The sequence below is a fragment of the Sinocyclocheilus rhinocerous genome, unplaced genomic scaffold (genome assembly GCF_001515625.1).
Source record: "Sinocyclocheilus rhinocerous isolate Xijiao unplaced genomic scaffold, SAMN03320098_v1.1 scaffold650, whole genome shotgun sequence".
NCBI classification, from domain to species: domain Eukaryota; kingdom Metazoa; phylum Chordata; class Actinopteri; order Cypriniformes; family Cyprinidae; genus Sinocyclocheilus; species Sinocyclocheilus rhinocerous.
This window is the reverse complement of record NW_015638019.1, coordinates 797,313-819,635: the sequence shown is the minus strand read 5'-3', so window position 1 is coordinate 819,635 and position 22,323 is coordinate 797,313. Positions and strand designations below refer to the sequence as shown.

The window sequence follows — 22,323 nt, the reverse complement described above, 5'->3', positions numbered from 1 at the left end:
AAAAAAGATTTTCCCTTCCATTTCCGTTAATTATATTTAGGCACTGACAAGATTAATATGTCAGTATTGACATTAATGGCGAGACTGTTCGGTGATGTAACGGAATGTTTTGATAAACCTGTCTGTACGCTGGGAGGATATCATTATCCAGAGACTGCCTTTCTGAAAGTGAATTAACTTAGGATCATTGACCATGTTAACGAGCGGCCCTTGATGTCCTGATTTTTCAAACAGACAGTGGCGTTCCTCCCCCCGCGCCCCGTTTCTGCTTATGACCCTAAACACTTGTGACAGAGTTCATTTAAATCTCATCATATCACCATCACTGGGGATTATCATTAGTCATCGTTCACCCCAAATCATTGAGCCACTTGCTCATGCAGAGAGAGAGAGAGAAATAACAAGATGGAGAGCGAGAACTGTAAGGAATGGTGAGACAGGCACTGTACAGAAAAAGAAAACATTGGTGCACATTCTTTCACTCAGCATAACTGCGCATTTTAAGGGGTAATGGCCTATTAAATACATTTCTTCTGCTCAAGATGAGCTTGCCAGCTGCTCGAACCCGTGGCCAAATGCCCTGTGGACCACCCGACTATTTGTGGCAGCCGTGCAAGCCGCAAAGCAGGACAGGAGCGAAGGAGAAATGGATGATGACTGTAAACGAGTCAAAGCCAAGTGATTATACCCCTGGGGTTTGACCAAATCATTAGCACTTTCTGACCTCTCACACTCTCAATGCCAAAAGTGTGTGTGTGTGTGCATGCGTGCGTGCGCGTGTGTGTGTGTTTGTGTGTGTGTGTGTGTGTGGGCAGTCTAATGAGCACATCAGTCCAATTGAAGAATGGTGATGATCACAGCTAACTCAGCAGTGAGAGGTACAGAGGTGTGAACAGTAGTACTGACAAGGGGATAGGGAATGTGTGTGTGAGAGAATGAGAGAAAGGACGTGAAAGGAAACATCTTTCGGAGAGCACCTGTGCTGAGATGTCGGTGATAGCAGAACGGGTACATTGACCATGTTAAAGGGATAGTTCACTCAAAAATTGTTACTTTTTGTTGTTTGTTACTCACCCTATTTGTTTCAAACTCGTATGACTCGTTCTTCCATGGTGCACAAAGTGTGAATTTTTGAAGAATAAAATGGAAGTGAATGGGGGAAAAAATAATGACAAAAAAACAACATATAAACATATAATATCACAGTCTTGATTGTAGTGGTGTCATTACCACTAAAGACATTTATGATGAGAGAACCAATAGTGTAATGCATCAATATGCCATTTTTGTAGTTCATGCAACTTGTTCATATGACACTACCATTCAAAAGTTTAGGTTCGGTATGATTTTTAATGTTGGCTGCATTTATTTAATCAGTAAAAACAGTCATATTTTGAAATATTATTACAATTTTTTTAATATTTTCTATTTGAATATATTTTCAAATGTAATTTATTTCTGTAGTAGCAGAGCTGGATTTTCAGCAGCCATTACTCCAGTTATCAGTGTCACACAATCCTTCAGAAATCATTCTAATATGCTGATGTGGTGCCCAAGAAACATTTTTTATTATTATCAATGTTGAAAACAGTTGTGCTGCTTAATATTTTTTGTGGAAACTGTGATACATTTTTTTCAGGATTCTTTGATGAAAAAGAACAGCATTTATTATGTAGAAGTCTTTACTCTCGCTTTTGATTAATGTAATGTGTCCCTGCGTTTTGAATAAAAGACCCACATTTTTCAACGGTAGTGTATGTAGTCCATTTAACAAAGATCAATCTATTAACTTTCATAACTTAAATTTTAGACTTTCGTATGGCAAAACATATGGCAGCAGAAGACTATATATAATATAGAACACAATTCATATGGACCAGTTTTATGATAAGATTATGCTGTATTTTTGTTGGTGTAGAGCATTACAGATTCAGTTCCATTCACTTTGTATGAAAAAGCAGCCCGAGAGACTCATATGCTCACACATGCACGCACACTCACTCACATTTGGATGGAGGTGAAAGTGAAAGAGAGTGACAGATGCTGATTTTCTGCTTCACTTGTGTCTGAGTGGGCAGGACATACCTGGTCAGACATGAGTGACGTGTGACATGGCTCTGAGTGACAGCAAAGTGTCTGCTGACCTCATACCGTCAGTGCGGACTAAGCCTGTCTCCACCCAGCAGCTTAGATAGAAACAGCCAGTGCTTTGGAAAAACACTTTACATACTTTACATAATGCCTGTAATTAAGATTATCACAGATTATATATTTCCATATATTGGCATTTAGGCATCCCAGGCATCCATGACTGATATATGGCTTTTTGGCATAGGGATGGCAGGGAATGTTTATGAGCAAATTAAAGGCCCTTAATGTCTTGATGCGATTAGCGGTGGATATCTAGGCTAATTCTAATGTGTGACTGGTGGAGTCTCTGCAGTGCTACGTCTGCCATTTTTGATGCTTGTTGGACTGATGACTGCTAAGCCAGCATAAAAGGTATTTACTAAATGAATCAGCCTTGTGTAGGAGGGTAAATTAGCTGTACCTACATCGTTAACCATCCATAAAGCAGTTGAAATCATTATAGATATCCAGTACCATTTTTACCCCATAATTAACAAGGGGAAAAAAGATTTTCCCTTCCATTTCCGTAAATTATATTTAGGCACTGACAAGATTAAGTATGTCAGTATTGACATTAATGGCGAGACTGTTCGGTGATGTAACGGAATGTTTTGATAAACCTGTCTGTAGGCTGGGAGGATATCATTATCCAGAGACTGCCTTTCTGAAAGTGAATTAACTTAGGATCATTGACCATGTTAACGAGTGGCCCTTGATGTCCTGATTTTTCAAACAGAGAGAGAGAGAGAGAGTGTGTGTGTGTGTGTGTGTGTGCATGCGTGCGTGCGCGTGTGTGTGTGTTTGTGTGTGTGTGTGTGTGTGGGCAGTCTAATGAGCACATCAGTCCAATTGAAGAATGGTGATGATCACAGCTAACTCAGCAGTGAGAGGTACAGAGGTGTGAACAGTAGTACTGACAAGGGGATAGGGAATGTGTGTGTGAGAGAATGAGAGAAAGGACGTGAAAGGAAACATCTTTCGGAGAGCACCTGTGCTGAGATGTCGGTGATAGCAGAACGGGTACATTGACCATGTTAAAGGGATAGTTCACTCAAAAATTGTTACTTTTTGTTGTTTGTTACTCACCCTATTTGTTTCAAACTCGTATGACTCGTTCTTCCATGGTGCACAAAGTGTGAATTTTTGAAGAATAAAATGGAAGTGAATGGGGGAAAAAATAATGACAAAAAAACAACATATAAACATATAATATCACAGTCTTGATTGTAGTGGTGTCATTACCACTAAAGACATTTATGATGAGAGAACCAATAGTGTAATGCATCAATATGCCATTTTTGTAGTTCATGCAACTTGTTCATATGACACTACCATTCAAAAGTTTAGGTTCGGTATGATTTTTAATGTTGGCTGCATTTATTTAATCAGTAAAAACAGTCATATTTTGAAATATTATTACAATTTTTTAAATATTTTCTATTTGAATATATTTTCAAATGTAATTTATTTCTGTAGTAGCAGAGCTGGATTTTCAGCAGCCATTACTCCAGTTATCAGTGTCACACAATCCTTCAGAAATCATTCTAATATGCTGATGTGGTGCCCAAGAAACATTTTTTATTATTATCAATGTTGAAAACAGTTGTGCTGCTTAATATTTTTTGTGGAAACTGTGATACATTTTTTTCAGGATTCTTTGATGAAAAAGAACAGCATTTATTATGTAGAAGTCTTTACTCTCGCTTTTGATTAATGTAATGTGTCCCTGCGTTTTGAATAAAAGACCCACATTTTTCAACGGTAGTGTATGTAGTCCATTTAACAAAGATCAATCTATTAACTTTCATAACTTAAATTTTAGACTTTCGTATGGCAAAACATATGGCAGCAGAAGACTATATATAATATAGAACACAATTCATATGGACCAGTTTTATGATAAGATTATGCTGTATTTTTGTTGGTGTAGAGCATTACAGATTCAGTTCCATTCACTTTGTATGAAAAAGCAGCCCGAGAGACTCATATGCTCACACATGCACGCACACTCACTCACATTTGGATGGAGGTGAAAGTGAAAGAGAGTGACAGATGCTGATTTTCTGCTTCACTTGTGTCTGAGTGGGCAGGACATACCTGGTCAGACATGAGTGACGTGTGACATGGCTCTGAGTGACAGCAAAGTGTCTGCTGACCTCATACCGTCAGTGCGGACTAAGCCTGTCTCCACCCAGCAGCTTAGATAGAAACAGCCAGTGCTTTGGAAAAATGCCATTTTGTTTCTCTCAGTCGAAACTCAGTGACACTTACTTCCTCTGTCCACTTACCCGCATAATTTGAGTACAAGTCATTCATGCGCTCTGTCATTTTTACATACCGTCAAACTATATGCCAGGTCATTATGCAATTTACGAGTGGCGTGGAGAACAGTTTGACTGGCCACAGACGATTTAATGTTTGGTCTTCGTCAGCCATTTTTTCTTGAATAAGTGCGCCATATGGCAAACCATGCCTTTGCTATCTTTAGTATCTGAAAGGATAAGCAGACAGATGGCAGCAGAAGTAAAAACCGAATATTTAAATTTATTCATCAAAAAAAAGAGACAGGTGTTCTTTTAAACGCTCTCTTTGTGACAAACTCAGCCCACTCGTTCCTTTGCATTTTTTTTTTGTTTGTTTACCACGCTTTTTTCTTCAGATTAGAGTCAATGCATGAAAGAACGTGTTACTATTGAAGCCCAGTGACGGGTTGACAAGGATCACTACAAAAATAGCAGCGCTCCAGTCTGCCTTGGATTTGTCGATTGTAATATGAAATGATATTGTCTGCGAGAGATATTGCATTCAGGCTGGCGTTTGTATTTGTTTGCCTTTTTTGTTTTTTTCCTCAGCAGTAGGGAGACAGTGTGCATGACTTCTTGGATATCTTCTGCAGACAACGCCCATAGAATGCATGTGGTTTTCAGGTTCGAGGGGAACTAGGACAGAGTGCTATTTTCAGTTTTTAGAGAACTTGGAAAAGAATTCTCTGCTGCCAAAAAGATTCATGATCTCACCAGATCCAGTCCTTACCAGAAGATAAAGAGAGATTGCGAGAGCGAGCGAACGCTAGCGCGAGAGAGAGAGAGACACACACACACAAAGAAAGAGAGAAGGAGGGGGTGAAACAACAAGAACTGCTTGCCAAAGTGGAATTATTCTGCGGGCACAACAAATTTATCTGTTTCACCAAACCTGCAGTGCTCAAACATAAGGGCACATGCACTCTGGAGCCTGTCACACATGGTGTGATATTTTGATCTAATATCAAACACAAGTTATTTATGAGAGCGTATATTGCATGTCTGGGTGTTCTATCCAATTAAGCGCATTCCCTTGGTATTAGCTTGAGCATTACTGAGAGGCTCTTTATGTGAAGTGGCTGAGGTTTCCTGGATGCACCAGCTCATTTAAGCTGAATGCCATGGCAGATCGGCATCCCCGCTGTGGTACACACACTCCGTCATACTCCATAAGCTTCTGCCTGCACCTTTTCCTAAATAAGACACATCATTAGTGACTCTTCTGTCCTCCAGGTTTCCGGAGCAACCGTCCCAGCCCTTTGTGTGTGTGTGTTTGGCTCCTCTTGATGGAACGTTCTGCCTGTTACTAATATCACAATTATTCCATCGATTTATTTAGAGCTTAAAGGGATAGTTCACCCAAAAATGCAAAATCTGTCATCATTTACTCACTCTCATGTTGTTCCAAATTGTGCAGTTTTCTTTGTGGAACACAAAAAACGGTATTTTGAAGTCAATGGGGGTGGTTTTGGACCCCACTGACATTTATTATATAGACAAAAACAGTTAAATCTCCAAAATATATTTTTTCACAGCTTGTGTTTCACAGAGGAAAAAAGTCAGGTTTGGAATGACAATTAGGGTGAGTAAATGATGATAGAGCTTCAATTTTTTTGGTAAACCGCCACTTTAAGGCAAGATACCACTGGCAAAACTTTTTTTTTAAAGCACCGGTCAATTTTAAGATTGTGGGCTATTTGGCTACCACAACTTGTCTTCATTCCAAAATATATATATTTTCATCTGTAGATTTCAATTACAATACAGATCTTTAAAGTTTTTTTTTCTTTCTTTTCAAAAATGAGTTTTTTTCTCAAGCACAAAGCCAGAAATCTCCACTTTAGTAGTGCTTACATACACCAAACTTTCCCATTTTATTCCTATCAATATTATGAAGGTTTTTACAGAGGGGTTTGTTCATATATCATTTGCCTGTTTTATATAACATTTCATTCCTGGTCAAAATGATTTTTTCTGGCTATTGACAGTATTTTCAGAGTGATGAAAATATTCAAAATCCCCTCTGTGAGAACATTTAACTCTAATATATCAACAAAACAAGAATTTTGAACCTGGCTTTATCCAATATTCAGATTTCCTGAAAAATGTATGCAAATTAGTGTATTTTTAATTAGGTAATGCCTCATTTGCATATTTAAACAACATTTTAGAAAACGTGTAATACTAAATGTATTCACTTAATGTACTATGAATATGCAAATTGGGGTATGGTGACGATTATGAGTTTTTTTTCTCACCTGTAGTGTCTTGTATTAAGTAATAAATAAATATTTGGTAACGAGTGTATTTATAAGCACAAGAAACCTACAGCTCTAAACTACATATTCTGAAGTTCAGAACAACTGAATTATTTTGTGTCTGGCAAGAGGAGGTCGTTGCAATTCCAGAGTAGATGAAATGCTCTGTCAATCAGGATGGCACCTTGGTTGTCATCGAATTGCCTAGAAGAAACGAGAGAACCCTAGAGAACAGTGTTGCTATAACAACCCCCATTGAGTCTAATGAGAATCCAGTTGTATTAGTTCTTTATATTTAGAGCAGCACTGCAGGCCTCGGTGGAGAGGTGACATGAAGCTTGAGACGGACAGGAACAGCCGAGACCCAGCCGTGTGGAACCAGGCCCTCCTTTTAAATGACACCCCATCCTTCGCTCGCTTTAGGGATCATTTAACGAACACAGAATCCTGAGCACAGCACCCAAAACATTTGTTATTCTGTGATAATCTGGGATTTGGTGTCACGGCTCAACTTTGCTCTCACCTCCCGTATGTTTAGCCCCTGAGGCATTCATAATAGAGCCACCTTCTCTTTTTTTTCTTTTTTTTTTAACAGAAAATTCTGCGAAACTGGGACATTATCACACCCGGGACTGAATGTAGGACGTAGGGTGTCTCTCTTAAACTATGCCCACTTTAAGTTGCAGGAAGAAGCCCCCTGCGAAAGTCTGAGCCCCCTCTTCCAACTTCAAAAATGCTTACGGACTTCCAGAACTGGGTAGTAACTGATTACATCTAATCTGGATTACGATTAAAAAAAATTAAGTACTTGTAATTAGATTAAATTACATTTTTAAATACTCGTAATCAGACTACAGTTACTTTTTTATGGATTACATGTCATTTACGCAATAGCAATAATTTATTCCTATTTTATTGATTCTCCCTTATTCCTCTTTTTCATATTTTAAATTTTCCTTTCTAAAATAGCCTACCGCTTCTATACATTCAGAATGTCTTCCAGTTTTGTGGACATTTACACAGAGATCAGTCATTAGTCCGGTGGCGACACAGCATTTGACCACTGGATTTACAAAAATCATTTCAGGTTTAATAAGTGTTTCAACATTGCATCAACTAGTGATAAACACACTAATTTATTTAAATTATCAATTAGTCAGTTATTTTACCATGTATTACTTTGGATGGCGTTTGTCTTTCAAACACATTAAAATGCACAAATTCACCAAATTTTTTGTCATCTGATCCTCTTTCACCTAATATATTTTTATTGGAAGTACCCCTGAGATTTTAAAATAAATATTTTAATAATGAAATATCACATTTGCATGTTCATGCTTCTGTGACGTGTCACATGACATGCAGATAAACAAATCAAATATTTAATTTTTTTCAGTGAGTGTTATATTTTGATTCATTTTAAAATTATTTATTTGAATGTAATATTCTTATGATTTGTGACCCTGGACCACAAAACCAGTCTTAAGTCGCTGGGCTATATTTGTAGCAATAGCCAGCAATACATTGTATGGGTCAAAATTATTATCATTAACAAAATTATTATCATTAGGATATTAAGTAAAGATCATATTCCATGAAGATATTTTGTAAATGTTCTACTGTAAAAATATAAAAACTTTATTTTTGATTAGTAATATGCATTGCTAAGAACTTCATTTGGACAACTTTAAAGGCGATTTTCTCAATATTTAGATTTTTTTGCACTCTCAGATTCAAGATTTACAAATTGTTGTATCTCAGCCAAATATTGTCCTATCCTAACAAATCAATGAAAAGCTTATTTATTCAGCTTTCTGACAATGTATAAATCTCAGTTTCAAAAAATTGACCCTTATGACTGGTTTTCTGGTCCAGGGTCACATTTAATCAAATATTAGCTTTTCATTAAACTCATAAACCCCCTGCAGATCATTCATAAACCCAGTTTGGGAAACCTTGACATAATGTAATGTTTAATGCACTTTGTGTTGTTGATAACAACAAATGGAATATATTTTCTTACTCTTTTTATTTTTATATCAATATGGTATAAGATTATCCTATTTAAATCAATGCGAAAAACGAGATAGGTCAAAAGTAATCTAAAAGTAATTTAAAAGTAGTCTGATTACATTACCTAAAATGTGTAATGTAATGGATTACGTTACTAACTACAATTTTTGTCATGTAATTTGAAATCAGTAACGGATTACAATTTGTAAGTAATCTACCCAGCTCTGCGGACTTCATGTCCATGTTCCCCCTAGCCAGGATGTGGTTGATTCAACGCTGTCATTTCCGAGTTCTCAAAAGGCCTGCCACCCTTGGTGTTGGTCCCAGCCACCTCATCCCGAATGAAGGATGAGGTCAGCTACCCGAAGGAACGGCCTGGACGGAAGGGTGAAAGAGAGGTCGTTCTTCAATTAAAGGAGGGCGTGGCATGTCACAGCCCGCTGGAGTGCGGGCCAAGCTCTCACATCACTTCTCTGACCACAAAGCTGAAAAGATGTGCAGGGAGTGAGAGATTGGCCCTGGAGAAATGCTATTAGAGAGCACAGAGGAGGGTGAAGGAGACGCTGCCCCATTGTTCCCGTTGATGGGAAGAGGATAGGGCTAACGGGCATTCATTATGGGGTGTGAGAGGCGGAAGGAACATCCAGCTTTGGCCCAGCTGGAGATGACAACATGGGGTGTGAGTGTGTGTGTCAGAAAAAGAGAGCTTGTGAGTATCCAGACAAAAACACACATCTCCTGGGAGGGTATAATGAAGTCTGGTGTTGCGATTTGTCCTCTGCTTGCTCTCTTGCTGCAGATAGGTGTGAATTAGGGGAATTCACGAAGGGATCTTCTCATACGCTCCCCATTTCATTATTTTGAAATGCCACATGTAGCTTTTGCAATCTGCAACAAATCAATCGAAAGGACCGCACGTTCCCACAGCAGCCTATTTTGGTGTTTTTTTAAACGAATGGCCTCCATCTGTTGTAAATATGTCAAATAACAATTTTCACGATTGCTTGCACTCATGTGCAGGCTTGTAATAGCGTTCCTAACAAGTTTGCAACAAGTTTTTAGTTAACTAAGTAGTGCATGTGGGCACACAGGTCATCAAAGAGAGCACAGAGTGGGCATAGTTAGTGTTTTATATAAGAAGAGCAGCAAGTGGATCGAGCGAGTATTATTAGCATGTGCTTTCATGAGAAGAGATTGTTTGCACATGAATACGTTTTATTGTAATTATCAAAAGACAATCCCACCCACTGAGCTGCATCAAATAGGAAACCATTAAGGATTGAGGCCATCTAGTGGTGTGGATGTGAACCACACAGAGTGATTTCACTCTCACTGCTCGCATTAATAAGACAGAAACATGCATTGATGAGAATTTACACTGAAAATGACAAGCAGCGCATCAGAATATACAGATTAGATTCCGTTTCACTGAGACTGTCACACATTATTCTGTATGACCAGCATATTGCCTTGGGGCACTGATTTCAAGGGGGAAAATCTTATAAGGTTATTTTTTTTCCTGTGATTTCCTGTGATTCGATTATGTTATCTGCCTGCAGGCTTGTTGAGAAACTTTTGAACATGAACGGGAATGAAAAAGTAGTATTATTTAGTTTACAAGGCTTAATGTGTGGCACAGTAAATTTTATTTTGACATCTGCAGCAGTCGTGCCACCCCCTTTAAAATTACGGATTGCTGCTGGTAATATTGTTTTGCAATAAATGTAGCATGTGAGTTTATGTCTTTCCATCTGCGTTGTATTTATTTATATATATATATATATATATATATATTAGAAATCAGAAGCCCACACAAAGCTGAGGGGTTTTGTATCAAGATTCCGTTTCACTGAGACTGTCACACATTATTCTGTATGACCAGCATATTGCCTTGGGGCACTGATTTCAAGGGGAAAAATCTTATAAGGTTATTTTTTTTCCTGTGATTTCCTGTGATTCGATTATGTTATCTGCCTGCAGGCTTGTTGAGAAACTTTTGAACATGAACGGGAATGAAAAAGTAGTATTATTTAGTTTACAAGGCTTAATGTGTGGCACAGTAAATTTTATTTTGACATCTGCAGCAGTCGTGCCACCCCCTTTAAAATTACGGATTGCTGCTGGTAATATTGTTTTGCAATAAATGTAGCATGTGAGTTTATGTCTTTCCATCTGCGTTGTATTTATTTATATATATATATATATATATATATATTAGAAATCAGAAGCCCACACAAAGCTGAGGGGTTTTGTATCACCCTGCAGGATTGATTCAAAGGGGATTGAGTTGAAATTATTTTACAAAATGAGAAGAAAGAGGACACGGGGTGATACGAGAGGCAGTTATACAGTGTAGCGGTCATTTATTAAAATGTTTGAACTGCAGTATTCCACAAAGCTGTATAATGTTTTTTGTATAATCCGCACTGGGTTGTTTAATTGAACACTGTACAAAGCATCAGCTATAGTATGTCTCTCATATCACTCAGCATTTTCTTTCTTGTAATTGAATAATTTCAGCTGCAATCAATATCTCATGTCCATTTATTTCTTTAATTGGTAAGTAATCATGTAATGAGCAGGATGGTGTACAGTCAACCGGTCATTAATCCAAAATAAACTACTTTAGGGTGATACGAGACCTTTTTTTTTCAGGTCAAGATTTATTTTGTCATAATGACTGGCTGACTGTACATTATCACTTACATATCACATTGCAAATGCAATAATACACACTGAATTTGATTTCATGTAATATTTACTAAATGTCTGAACTAAAACCGTAGTATTCTCTCTATATACACAGACATAACAAATATATCCCCACTAATTATTATCAAAAGAAAAACTGCTAAAATGGAGAAAAATACTTGCCAGTTTCTTTATTACTACCCATTTCCTTCATAATATAGGCTCATTAAAACATAAATTATAGATATTTTTGTTATTAAATATGAATGCCGCTTTTTGCTGGCGAATTAAAGCGGTGGTAAATCTTTCTGAGGCATTGTGCTGTCAGGAGAAATTGTGCACAGGCTGATAAACTATCACCTTGTTTGGTCCTCAATAAATTCGGTACATCAGTTATTCTGCCAGTTAAGATGGAGTATAGCTGCCTCTCTATGAGAGCCTTTATTAATAATCAAAATTTGTCTTCCGCAAGGTTGCTAAGACAAAGTGATGATCATTAAATGTGATGTTCATATGCTAAAATAAGCCAGTGCATATAACCTGACCGCTTTATGTTGGCGGAGTGAATCAGAACAGAATGACTATGATATAATCTTAAAGTCCTCTTCCTTTATCTCCCTCCCTCTTTCTTTCTTTTTTTCCCTTTTCTTTCTCTATCTTTACAGGAAAGAGGCAATATCAAAGTGGTGTTCAATGTGGGCACCGATGACATAAACATTGAAGAAACCTCAAAGTTTGTAAATGATGGAAAGTACCACATAGTTCGCTTTACGAGAAGTGGTGGTAACGCCACCTTGCAGGTGGATGATCTGCCAGTCATTGAGCGCTACCCAACAGGTAAGAGCCCTCAGCCTTTATACGCATGTTCACACACACACTCACACATAATCTCAGCCATGCAGCTATGCACAACGGGAACAATAAAAGGCTGGCAGAGCTCAGGAAAAAGAGTCTGAATCACAGGGTTAAGGACAAAATGCCTTTGTCTGTGATTGTGGTTTCTCACAGTTAAAAAAAAAAGGTAACCCTGGTATCCTTTCCAAATGTCAGCAGAGATGATTGCTCTTGGGGCTTTAGAAGGCTGAAAATGTCAGAGCCAGGGTTATCAAATTCACCAGCCTCTCAGTCGCCTGAAAAGCCCTGACAAAAGCTTGACAAGAGATCAGAGATGAGAAATAATCCCATTGCTCTCGTTTGTCAATCACGATGAAAAGGAGGCGGCTGTATTAGTCTTTTAATTTGTATTTTACTTCAAGCTCTTCTTAAACCATCTCTTCCATTACAGAGATTATTTGCTCTCGATCATTGCAAACGTCTTGCTTCTTGGGAGCAGACGTGATAGATTGTTGACGGTAAATGTTGAGTGTTCGACGACTGAAGTGTTAATGAAGCTCGGGAAAATCTCATGCATCCCATAAGTGCTACGTTGTCGTCCGTTGCTCATCATTGCGTTCAATACGGCTTGTCATTAAATTCAAAATGTGCTGGGAAAATGCAAATGTATACTTGTGAGACACACTAGATTCAGCTGTAGATACACTGGTTGCATAGAATTGCATTTTGTATTATTTAATTTGGAGAAGAGTAAGAATCTTAACAGGATTATCCAAATCCAAGAGTTGACATTTTGTATTTACAACAGCTTAGGCAAACTAGGACATACGCTGAAACAAAATATCATAGAAACAGACGTAAGTTCTTAGAAACAGGACTATAAAGAATACAGAGGGATAGAAATAGAAACAGACATGGAGAGAGAGGTACTGTTTTTCCTCGTCGAGGCCCTCTCATTGTTTTAGTGTAAACAAACAACCCAAATACCAGCAGCGTCTTTCATTTGGAGTGGAAGACAATTGCTTGTTAAAATGGAACCATTGTAATGTGCCATTTTCTCTCAGCTTCCTGTTTTTACATTGTGTCTGTGGATTTAGTGAGCGGTGCGCTTGTGATTGCCTGAATACTAATGCATCTTATGTCCGTGGCAGAATGGAAGAAACTTTTCCACTGAAATATTTAAAAAAAGAAAATTAGTCATGACCGCTTCATTTTAATCAGCACTTGATTGACTCTGCTCTGCGTTAGACGAGATAATAAATGCATTGAATTTAAATTGACAACGAGGGAGCTTGTTTATCTTGAACAATTAGTTCTGTAACTAGTATAGCATTAGCATACAAAGAAAGCATGCAATTTTTCCTCCCACTCTGTCATTCTTTCACTTAACCGATTGTATTGTAATGCAATTGTAATGTAGTAATAACATATAGCAATAACGGATGTATTAAACTAAGAAATTGAATTTTCAATGTGAAACACTTATTCAACTCCCTACTCAATTCATCTCCCTGAAGTCTTGTCCGTTTTACTTTTTTTTTTTTTTTTTAATTTAATGAAATCAAATTAAAATAAACCTTCAATCAAAATAGCATCTAAATGTCACTAAATGTACATCAGGAGTGTTCTGCATTGCATTTTATATTGTTATTTTAGTAGAATGGGGAGCTCTTTGTTCTGACACTGACTGGGAGGACGGATGACACTTGAAGCAATATTTCACCAAAAAATTTATATTATGCCAGCAAGCTTTTTCTTCTGCAGAACTCAGTTTTTTGTTTTTGTTTTTGGATGAATTTGGCTGTTTTTATATTAAATGGAAATCAAAACAACACAGGATCCTACTTACTTTCATTGTACAAAAAAAGATATCTTAATTAAAAAAAGAAAATATATTTTGTGTTCAGCAAAAGTCATACAGGTTTGGGACGACATGAGGGTGAGTAAATGATGGCACAATATAAATTTTTAGGTGAGAAATTACGCTTTATTAATCGAAACTCTGTAAATCATACTCTGTGTGAAAATAATTTAAAAGGTGTCGGAGTTTTACTGCCTCTAGTGTTCATTTTTGGAAACTGCAGTGATATGTACTTATTGGTACGTATTTCGCGTCTTGCAAAAATGTGCCCCCAGGTACGTATTTGCCATGAGACTGGGTAGGAATTATCCCTTTAATGTAACAATGTTTCTTACTGACTGTTAAGGGAAGGATTGAGAGTGAAACAAACTGCAGTTGCTGTTTTCAGCGAACGTGTTGGAAAGATTTTTAAGAGTTCTGACTGCTCAGGTAATCACAGGTTTTTAAAAGCACTTTGATGAAAGGTGAGGGGTGAAACCTATAGCATTTAAAATCACCTATGCTTTATGTCCATTTGTAGACATTTTAAATGGATGCAAGCACTTAAGTAGACCTTTTTCATAAAAAAAATTAAAATAAAAAAATGGAATGATCCTGTAATGTTCCTGACAAAATTACCGCCACACAGCTACTGCTGGGCACAAAATGGCCACAGCATGAGGTTTGGACTGGCGGAGGGATAAATTGAGGTGTTGTTGCTGTCCTTGAAAATCACTGTGTATTGCATAACAATACAAATGGATGCAGAACAGATATAAAAGCACAGAAATGTTTGTTTTGTTTTTTTGGATTGTTTAGATGCCTAGTGTCTAAAAAAAGTTTAATAATAAAAGTGTCTTAATATTTACAAAGGAAGAGTGTTCAGACTGTTAGCATGCTAAGCTAACTAGGCAGTCATTTTCACTTTACCCGAGAGGCCCTCAGGCAACTGCCCCCTCATTTAAACAGAACATGACCACTGCTTGTGTGTGTGTGTGTGTGTGTGTGTGTGTGTGTGTGTGTGAGTGGGTGGGTGTGCGTGTGTATTTATGTGCATTCAAGCGATCATGCGCACAACTTGCCCTTAGTCATCCAGTCCATCCTGCTACAAGAGCTCCTATTGCTTTTTTCCCCTTCTTGTCTTGTTTCTTTTAAGCTATGATTTGAGACAAATTACTCCTTTCACTCTTGATTACTCTAGGTAAATTGCACAAGTGGACATAAATCACAGTTAGACCCGACTGCACATGGTAGGAGGGAGAAATTACAGAATTAAAGAAGGGGAAAAAATACAAATGAAAGAAAGTAAAAGGAAAGGGGGACTCGTTGTAATGGACTGAGTTTCAAACTTCTTTCCGCTCTCACAGCAGAATATTGGCGCTCTCAAACTCAAGTCAAGTACTCCATCTGTCCTTACGTGCAGCCCTGCCGAAGCCTTATTTCCCTGTCCGCAGGTGTTCTTCTGCAATCACCTATCAAAAACAGTATTGTACTGTGTTTGAGAAGCAATTTAGTCATGTCATTTCAGTGTCGGATACAGAATAAAGAGCTTTACCTCAAAAGTGCAGTCGACTAGAGCAGCCATACTCATGTGAGATGGTATAAGCCTAAATTTGGTGCTTTAAAGGAATAATTTGCCAAAATTTCTCACCGTGCTTTGTCATTTCAAACCTGTATGATGTTCGTTCTTCTGCAGAACACAAAAGGAAGTTGTTTGACTAATGTCTTTGCTGCTATTTTCCACATAATTAAAGTGAATAAAGATAACAAGATGACAAAAAATGGTTCATATTCACTTTCATTACTTGAAAAAGAGCATCCAATATATTTTTACAAGATTTTCCTTTTGTGTTCCACTGAAGAAAGAAAGTCATACAGGTTTAATGATAGAATTGTCAATTCTGTCAGTATTTGTGCATACGTATATAGGAAACGAAAACACATTAGAATGGAAATTTGCTAGTAATTCTCACAATGAATTTCTCACATCATAGCCTTCGGGCTGACTTTCTACTCTACTCTTGTTACGTCTCATTGAGGAAACATTTTCATACATTCATATTTTAATCAAACTTTAATCGCATATAGAGAGAGCGAGACTCGTTTTTGATTGACAAATAACAAGTTAATGGCTCATAGAGTAAAAATTGTGAGGCGTAATTATACTCTTTGGGAATCTGAGCAAGTCAGGTTCATGTTGAATTTTCCAGCGAAGTCAGGAGTGGTAATTATGTGTGGGCCGTAATGGGAGTGAAATAAATGTTTTCAAATAATCTCAATTCAGTAGAGCTATCGTAGCTGGCTCAACCTGGACATGTTGCGTAAATATCTGCATTTAAGCACAGCTTCTGCTCGAGATCACGTGGCACTCACCTGCGCCTAAATGTTTGCATATAGACATCTCTGAGGTCCAAGCTTTTGTCAGAGCAATTTCAAATTCACATGGGGAACATGAACTGATCTTACATGCATTACTGATGAACTGATAATCTTCCTGTTGCTTTAATCCTTTGAGTGTTTTTTCTGCCTCTTTGATGTTTTTAAATGTATTGTGATCTGATAATGTGAGATTTATCATATCAAAAATGGCTGAAAATACCTTAGATTAGATAGCAAATGTGAAGCTAAAATCAAATTGGTTGCAAAACGCTGGAATGTACTGTAATGTCAATATTTAGATTAAAATGAGCTAGTTTTCATGTATAACTAGATGAAAAATCTGCTAAAAAAGATTTAAAAGATTACTATTTTGTAAATGTATTATGTAAAGGAGTGATATTGTGTATAAACGTGATTGAGTTTGGTTGGTTTCTCTTAACACAAGAAGAGTAGGTGCATATTTAACATAGTGCTTCTATTAAAATAGGGTTAATTTGTTTGCTTAAATTTTAATTGAGTGAAAAGCTTCATCATTCTTATGTATGCAACCTTGGTGTTCCAAATAAAAAAAAAAAATGAAAGAAAGAAAATAAGAGGAAAAAAAGAAGAAAAAAACAGACAGTTAAGGCATATGTTTCACTGTAGGTTTTAATCTTTGACCTTTCAGATTTTTAACAATGAAATGTCTCTTTAAACTTTAAAGGCAACATTGATAACGAACGCCTGGCGATTGCTAGACAGCGAATCCCATATCGGCTTGGTCGAGTAGTTGACGAATGGCTACTCGACAAAGGTAAAAACACTGATTAAAACTTTAAATAAAAGATAATTTGATCATAAGCAAGTGATATTTTGCATAGCAAATAAACCATCTAAAACATAAATCCCCTGTATAACCAAGTTTAAAAATTAAACAAATGTAGTTTGTAATATATGCACTGTACAGTTCAATAATGTGTTGTTATACTGTACTTGTAAACCTGTCAGAGGTTAAAGGGACTGGTAATATACTGATAACTGAAGTTAGTTTAATCATTAACAAAATATGTTTACATCATTAAAATACCTATTTAAATAATGTTATTTTGCAGCTGTAATCTAAATGACTAATTAAAGTACATGTCCACAGTGGAAATTATTTGAATTCATAGTGATGAATTCACACACTATTTAATTTATATATGCATATCTTCTTGTCATGCTAAACATATTTCTTTTGGAAGCTGCTAAAGTGCACAGTTAAAATCTCAAAGCAAATGTCTCTTAAATAGCTTCAATGATTATTGGCATCAGATATGAAGTCCCTTTAACAAGCAAGTTAAACACACAAGAAGGGAAAAGACTTGAATGCATGCTGCAATGTATGTAACAAATTGAATCGTTCAAAGTTATTTGTTTTCAAGTTTGCTTGTTTTCTTGCTTTCCCTTTTCAATGGAATTATAACCATGATGAATCATTTGTAATGTGTCATGTAGCTGTAAAGCCATTCTCACATAAACCTTATTTCAGTCTAATTAATTTTAATTGCCATTGCCCTTGCTGAAAGGCAATCTCAATCAAATTTACTAGACCTGTGCATACAGGCTTTGTCATTTGCAATAAACTGCTGTATTTAAGGATTAACAGTAATTTTCTCACACAAAATAGGGGGAAATTTGTACTTTCTACAGATGAAGAATATTTGTGTCTCTCATCTTATTTGATTGTCCTTTTAGCAAAGTCCCATTGATTTTTTTTTGGGACCCAGCTTTCTCATCCCCTTCATTTATTTATTTTGTGCCAACAGCAGCCATTAAATTACAGTCGATAAATTACCAGTGTTGCTGTTAGCATTATAGTGTAATTTATTGCTTCATGATCCCCAGGGAAAATAAGGTTACGGTTGTTGTGTGTTTTACCATCAGGACTTCCATCAGTTTGTTTTTCTTGTGTGTGTGTGTGTGTGTGTCTATGTATGTTAGCGTGTGCATGTGTATGTGTGCGTCTCTATGGCGTGGGGGAGCGGGCCGTTGAACACTCTTGTATTTTCTGTAACGTTCTTCCCCGGCAGGTCGGCAGCTCACCATCTTCAACAGTCAGACTACCATAAAGATCGGAGGCTGGGAGAAGGGCAGTCGGCCCTTCCAGGGCCAGCTCTCAGGGCTTTACTACAATGGCCTAAAAGTGCTCAACATGGCCGCCGAGGGCGACCCCAACATACGCGTGGAGGGTAGCGCCCGTCTGGTGGGAGATATGCCCTCTTCTTCTATTACTCCCCAGTCCAGCGCCTCTGCCACGGGCAACCGCTCAGAAACGTCGCCCTCCATCACCGACATCACCACTACGACCGCATCCAACCGCCACGGCAAGCAGACGACAACTCCACAGGTCAGCGGCCACTTTATTCTACTTCACTATTCTGTGAAAGCTGATGCTGGTGTTCGATCTATTTTTGTTCTTCCTTGTCAGATTGGGACATGAATTGGAAAACACTTAGGGTTTTGCATTCATGAAAAACTTGGAATAAACAGGGAATTTTACAGATGCACTCAGTGATTGTTGTACATTTATGGCAGTTATTTTGGATTTATCATGCAATGACGAAAGTTTTGCATTACCGCTGCCGTTATGAAAGCGTACTGTTTACTGTCAGATGTTTCATTTATTCCCCATGGGGCATCCTGCTTCATTTTAAATAAAGCTGCTTTTAATAGGTTACTAGTATTATTATTTGTTGTACATTTATGGCAGTTATTTTGGATTTATCATGCAATGACGAAAGTTTTGCATTACCGCTGCCGTTATGAAAGCGTACTGTTTTTAATAGGTTACTAGTATTATTATTAACATTATTATGTCTTGATCCCATGTGAGTGCCCATGATGTTATTATATATGTTTACATAAAATTTTTTCCAAAGTAACATTTGTTTGCTTATGTGTAAAACTTTTTAATGAGATTAAAAATTGCTGAGTGCACCTTTAAAATGCGGTTTTCCTGGCTGTGAAAAGTCTAGAAATTTCTCAAACCATTAAACGTGTTGTGCTAGTTCTGTAATTAATATGCTAGGTGTTGCTTCTAGGTAGAGAAAAACTAACTTGCAGATCATAGCGATGTCTGATTTCTGAGCAAATGAATCTTCAGTTGACAAATTGGACTAAATTCGAATAGGTCTCACTTTGAATGATTTTGTCCAGTTACCATAAAGAACTGAAAAGGTCATAAGGAGGTCATGAAGATTCGGAACCGATTGGTGCATTTAGATTGCAACAGACAGGCCGTGTGTTGTCTGGGTCAGTGTGTTGTGTTTTATCTCTGTGCTGTTACTGACCATCTACATTATTACTTTCGGACTCGCTCTTTATTCCTCTCGCGTACACTCGCTCAGTTTCTCTTTTACCATCCAAAACATTATAAGTGGTGTTTCAATAAGTGACCCAGACAGCAATGAGGGCCGGTTTAAACTGAACTTTGTGCTCTCTCAAGCAAAAGAGGCCTCGAGACTAAGACCAGGGCACTTAAAGACGAGCCCATGGCTGGATCGCACATTATCGAACCGGCAAAGGGTTTCGGCCCGGCACAATCCAATTGCTTTCAGACATAAAGTGATTGGCCCGTTTCTTTTGTGGATGTGCTGTGGCTCAGGATGAGAGAGAGTGCTGGGAGACTAGAGTCAGTCAATAAGTCTGTATGAACAGAGAGAACCCACAGGCAAATGGAACAGGGCCATAAAGGGGAGAAATCAGCAGGGAAGATGAGCACCGTGTAGGTGGACATGCTTTCTCCTTTATAACTCTCAGGTTTTCTCTTGCTGGTCTTTCTCTCTCCGAGTCGAGCGCGAGGCATCATTCAGGGCCCTGACAGTGAGCTCTAATTATGGTGGCGCTGTAATTACATGTCAGAGCAGGAGGCTGAGCGGGGTGATTGACAGGCTTGCCAAGGCCAGTTCAGTCTCGTCTCCTCGTGCGTGACTTTACGCACCATGATTTAGCCTCCACAACAATAAAATCGTAATTTGATATGGTTAAAACTGATTCTGGCACTGCATATTAAATTACCTCCCTGCTCAAGGGCACTCCAGGCACGTCGTGTGAAAGCGATAGTTGTGCAATAACAGATATTTCGATCTATTAGCGCCCAATCGTGATGTTGGCTTATGTTGGCCTAGTGTGTGGATTGCATTACAAAATGGTGGGCTCGCTGCCCTCCGCACACCGTCGATGATGGTAAATGTTGCCATGGAAATCTGAGACTCCTCTCTTCTCTGCACAGCGGTGTCTACACCACTCTCTAAGTTTGCGCCATCTGCGCTCCATTATCATCCATTACAATCTCTTTCTCTCTCTTAGCACAGCTGCGCCATCCAAATCAACGGCTTCATTTTATTAAAGATGGATTTTTAATATCTAATTAATGATAAAAGCTGGATAGAGAGGGATGCAAAATCAAAGATGAGTTTGTGGTTCTTTGATTACAGGCCTTTTTGATGCCCATTAGACTGGAACGGCCATTAGACCGGACAGCTCTCTGTAATAAGAGCTAATGGAACTTCTTGGGCTCTCCATCTTCCTAACACTTTTCCAGAGTGTCCGTCGAGGTCTCCCCCTTAAACATCCTCGAATTAGCCGAGATCTGGAAGAAGAAGGGCTGAAGGAATTTCAGCGGCGCTTGAGAGTGTGAAAATTACTGTGCATTATGCTAAGGAATAGTGAGATGCATAGATACCAAATTGTTCAATCTATATGAAAAGTTTGTTAATTGGAGGAACTGAAAAATTGACTGATTATAATTGGATTATATTAAATTATATGGGTCAGTGATGTATAATAGTGTTCACAATAAAGAAACGGGAAAAAAAATATTTAAAAGGAAGAAAAAAATCTAGTTTAAAACTCCTGTCAAGTTGTAAAATTGTACTTTAGGTATTTATGATACTTTCATATGGTTTTGAGGAATTTTAAAGAAAATATTACATTTTATCACCTAATTGTTAAAAATGTAATGTGGTGTAAAAAAAAATGAAATACTTAAAAAAAATAAAAGTGTTTTCAAATATCATGAATGATTAATTTATACATTTTATTTATGATATTTAATAAATATAATTGTTTTTCGGGAGTCTGAGCTAACCAAAAATATCAAAGCAAATTTTAATTTAGAAATTAAAAACATGCTCATCATAGAAGATGTGAAATCGAGTCATTTTCTATATGAATTGCATTTTTAATATATTTCTAAATAAACTAAGAGAGCGTCACACCACTGACCCATATAATTAATGTTTGATTAGTGAGCTGTAGTAGAGAATCTTAAAAATTCGTAATCTATTTTATTTCATAATATTGCTTTGTTTTAAATGTAAAAATCCTAAAACTTTCAGTATGTTTCCAGCTTTACAAAAGATTTTGAGTCCCAGATTGTCAGAGTGGCCTTTGTAGATAAAGGCACTGTAGATAATAGAAATGATTTTTATTGTACAAATGCTTTACAAACGAATTGTAACAGATCGACCAGGTTCCACCACCACCCAATCACAACGATCCCTCTCACCTGAGTTCTGAGCACCTGCACCTGTCACTAATCAAGCACCTCATCAACCAGCCTGCATAAAAGCACACACCTCAGACACCCTCACTGTCCGGTCTCTTCCGTTACAGAAGACCGGACCAACACCGACGGCACAGATGAGTCACCCCGATCCATTCCAGGAGCTCGTAGACTCACTACGACGAGTGCTACATAATCCATCGGCACCGTCACCCTCACCGGCACCGCCCCCATCACCTCCTCCATCCCAACCGGCACTTCTTCGCCTACCATCATCGCTAGTCCCATGGCTCGACCGGCGCCCTACTCTGGTTCGGCGGAGGAGTGCAACGGATTTCTCCTCCAGTG

The 22,323-nt window shown here is 37.8% G+C and overlaps 1 protein-coding gene across 8 annotated transcripts in view; it reads left to right on the top strand.

Moving 5' to 3' along the window:
* nrxn1a (neurexin 1a) overlaps positions 1-22,323 on the top strand; it is a 200,157-nt gene that overhangs the window by 159,380 nt on the left and 18,454 nt on the right. For 7 of the 8 annotated variants that reach the window (XM_016564497.1, XM_016564498.1, XM_016564501.1 and 4 more), the window contains 3 exons: positions 12,061-12,232; positions 17,152-17,241; positions 18,500-18,816. In XM_016564497.1, coding sequence (XP_016419983.1) covers positions 12,061-12,232; positions 17,152-17,241; positions 18,500-18,816 — 579 coding nt within the window. The remainder of the gene's footprint in view (positions 1-12,060; positions 12,233-17,151; positions 17,242-18,499; positions 18,817-22,323) is intronic. The other variant, XM_016564502.1, reaches the window with a different exon arrangement.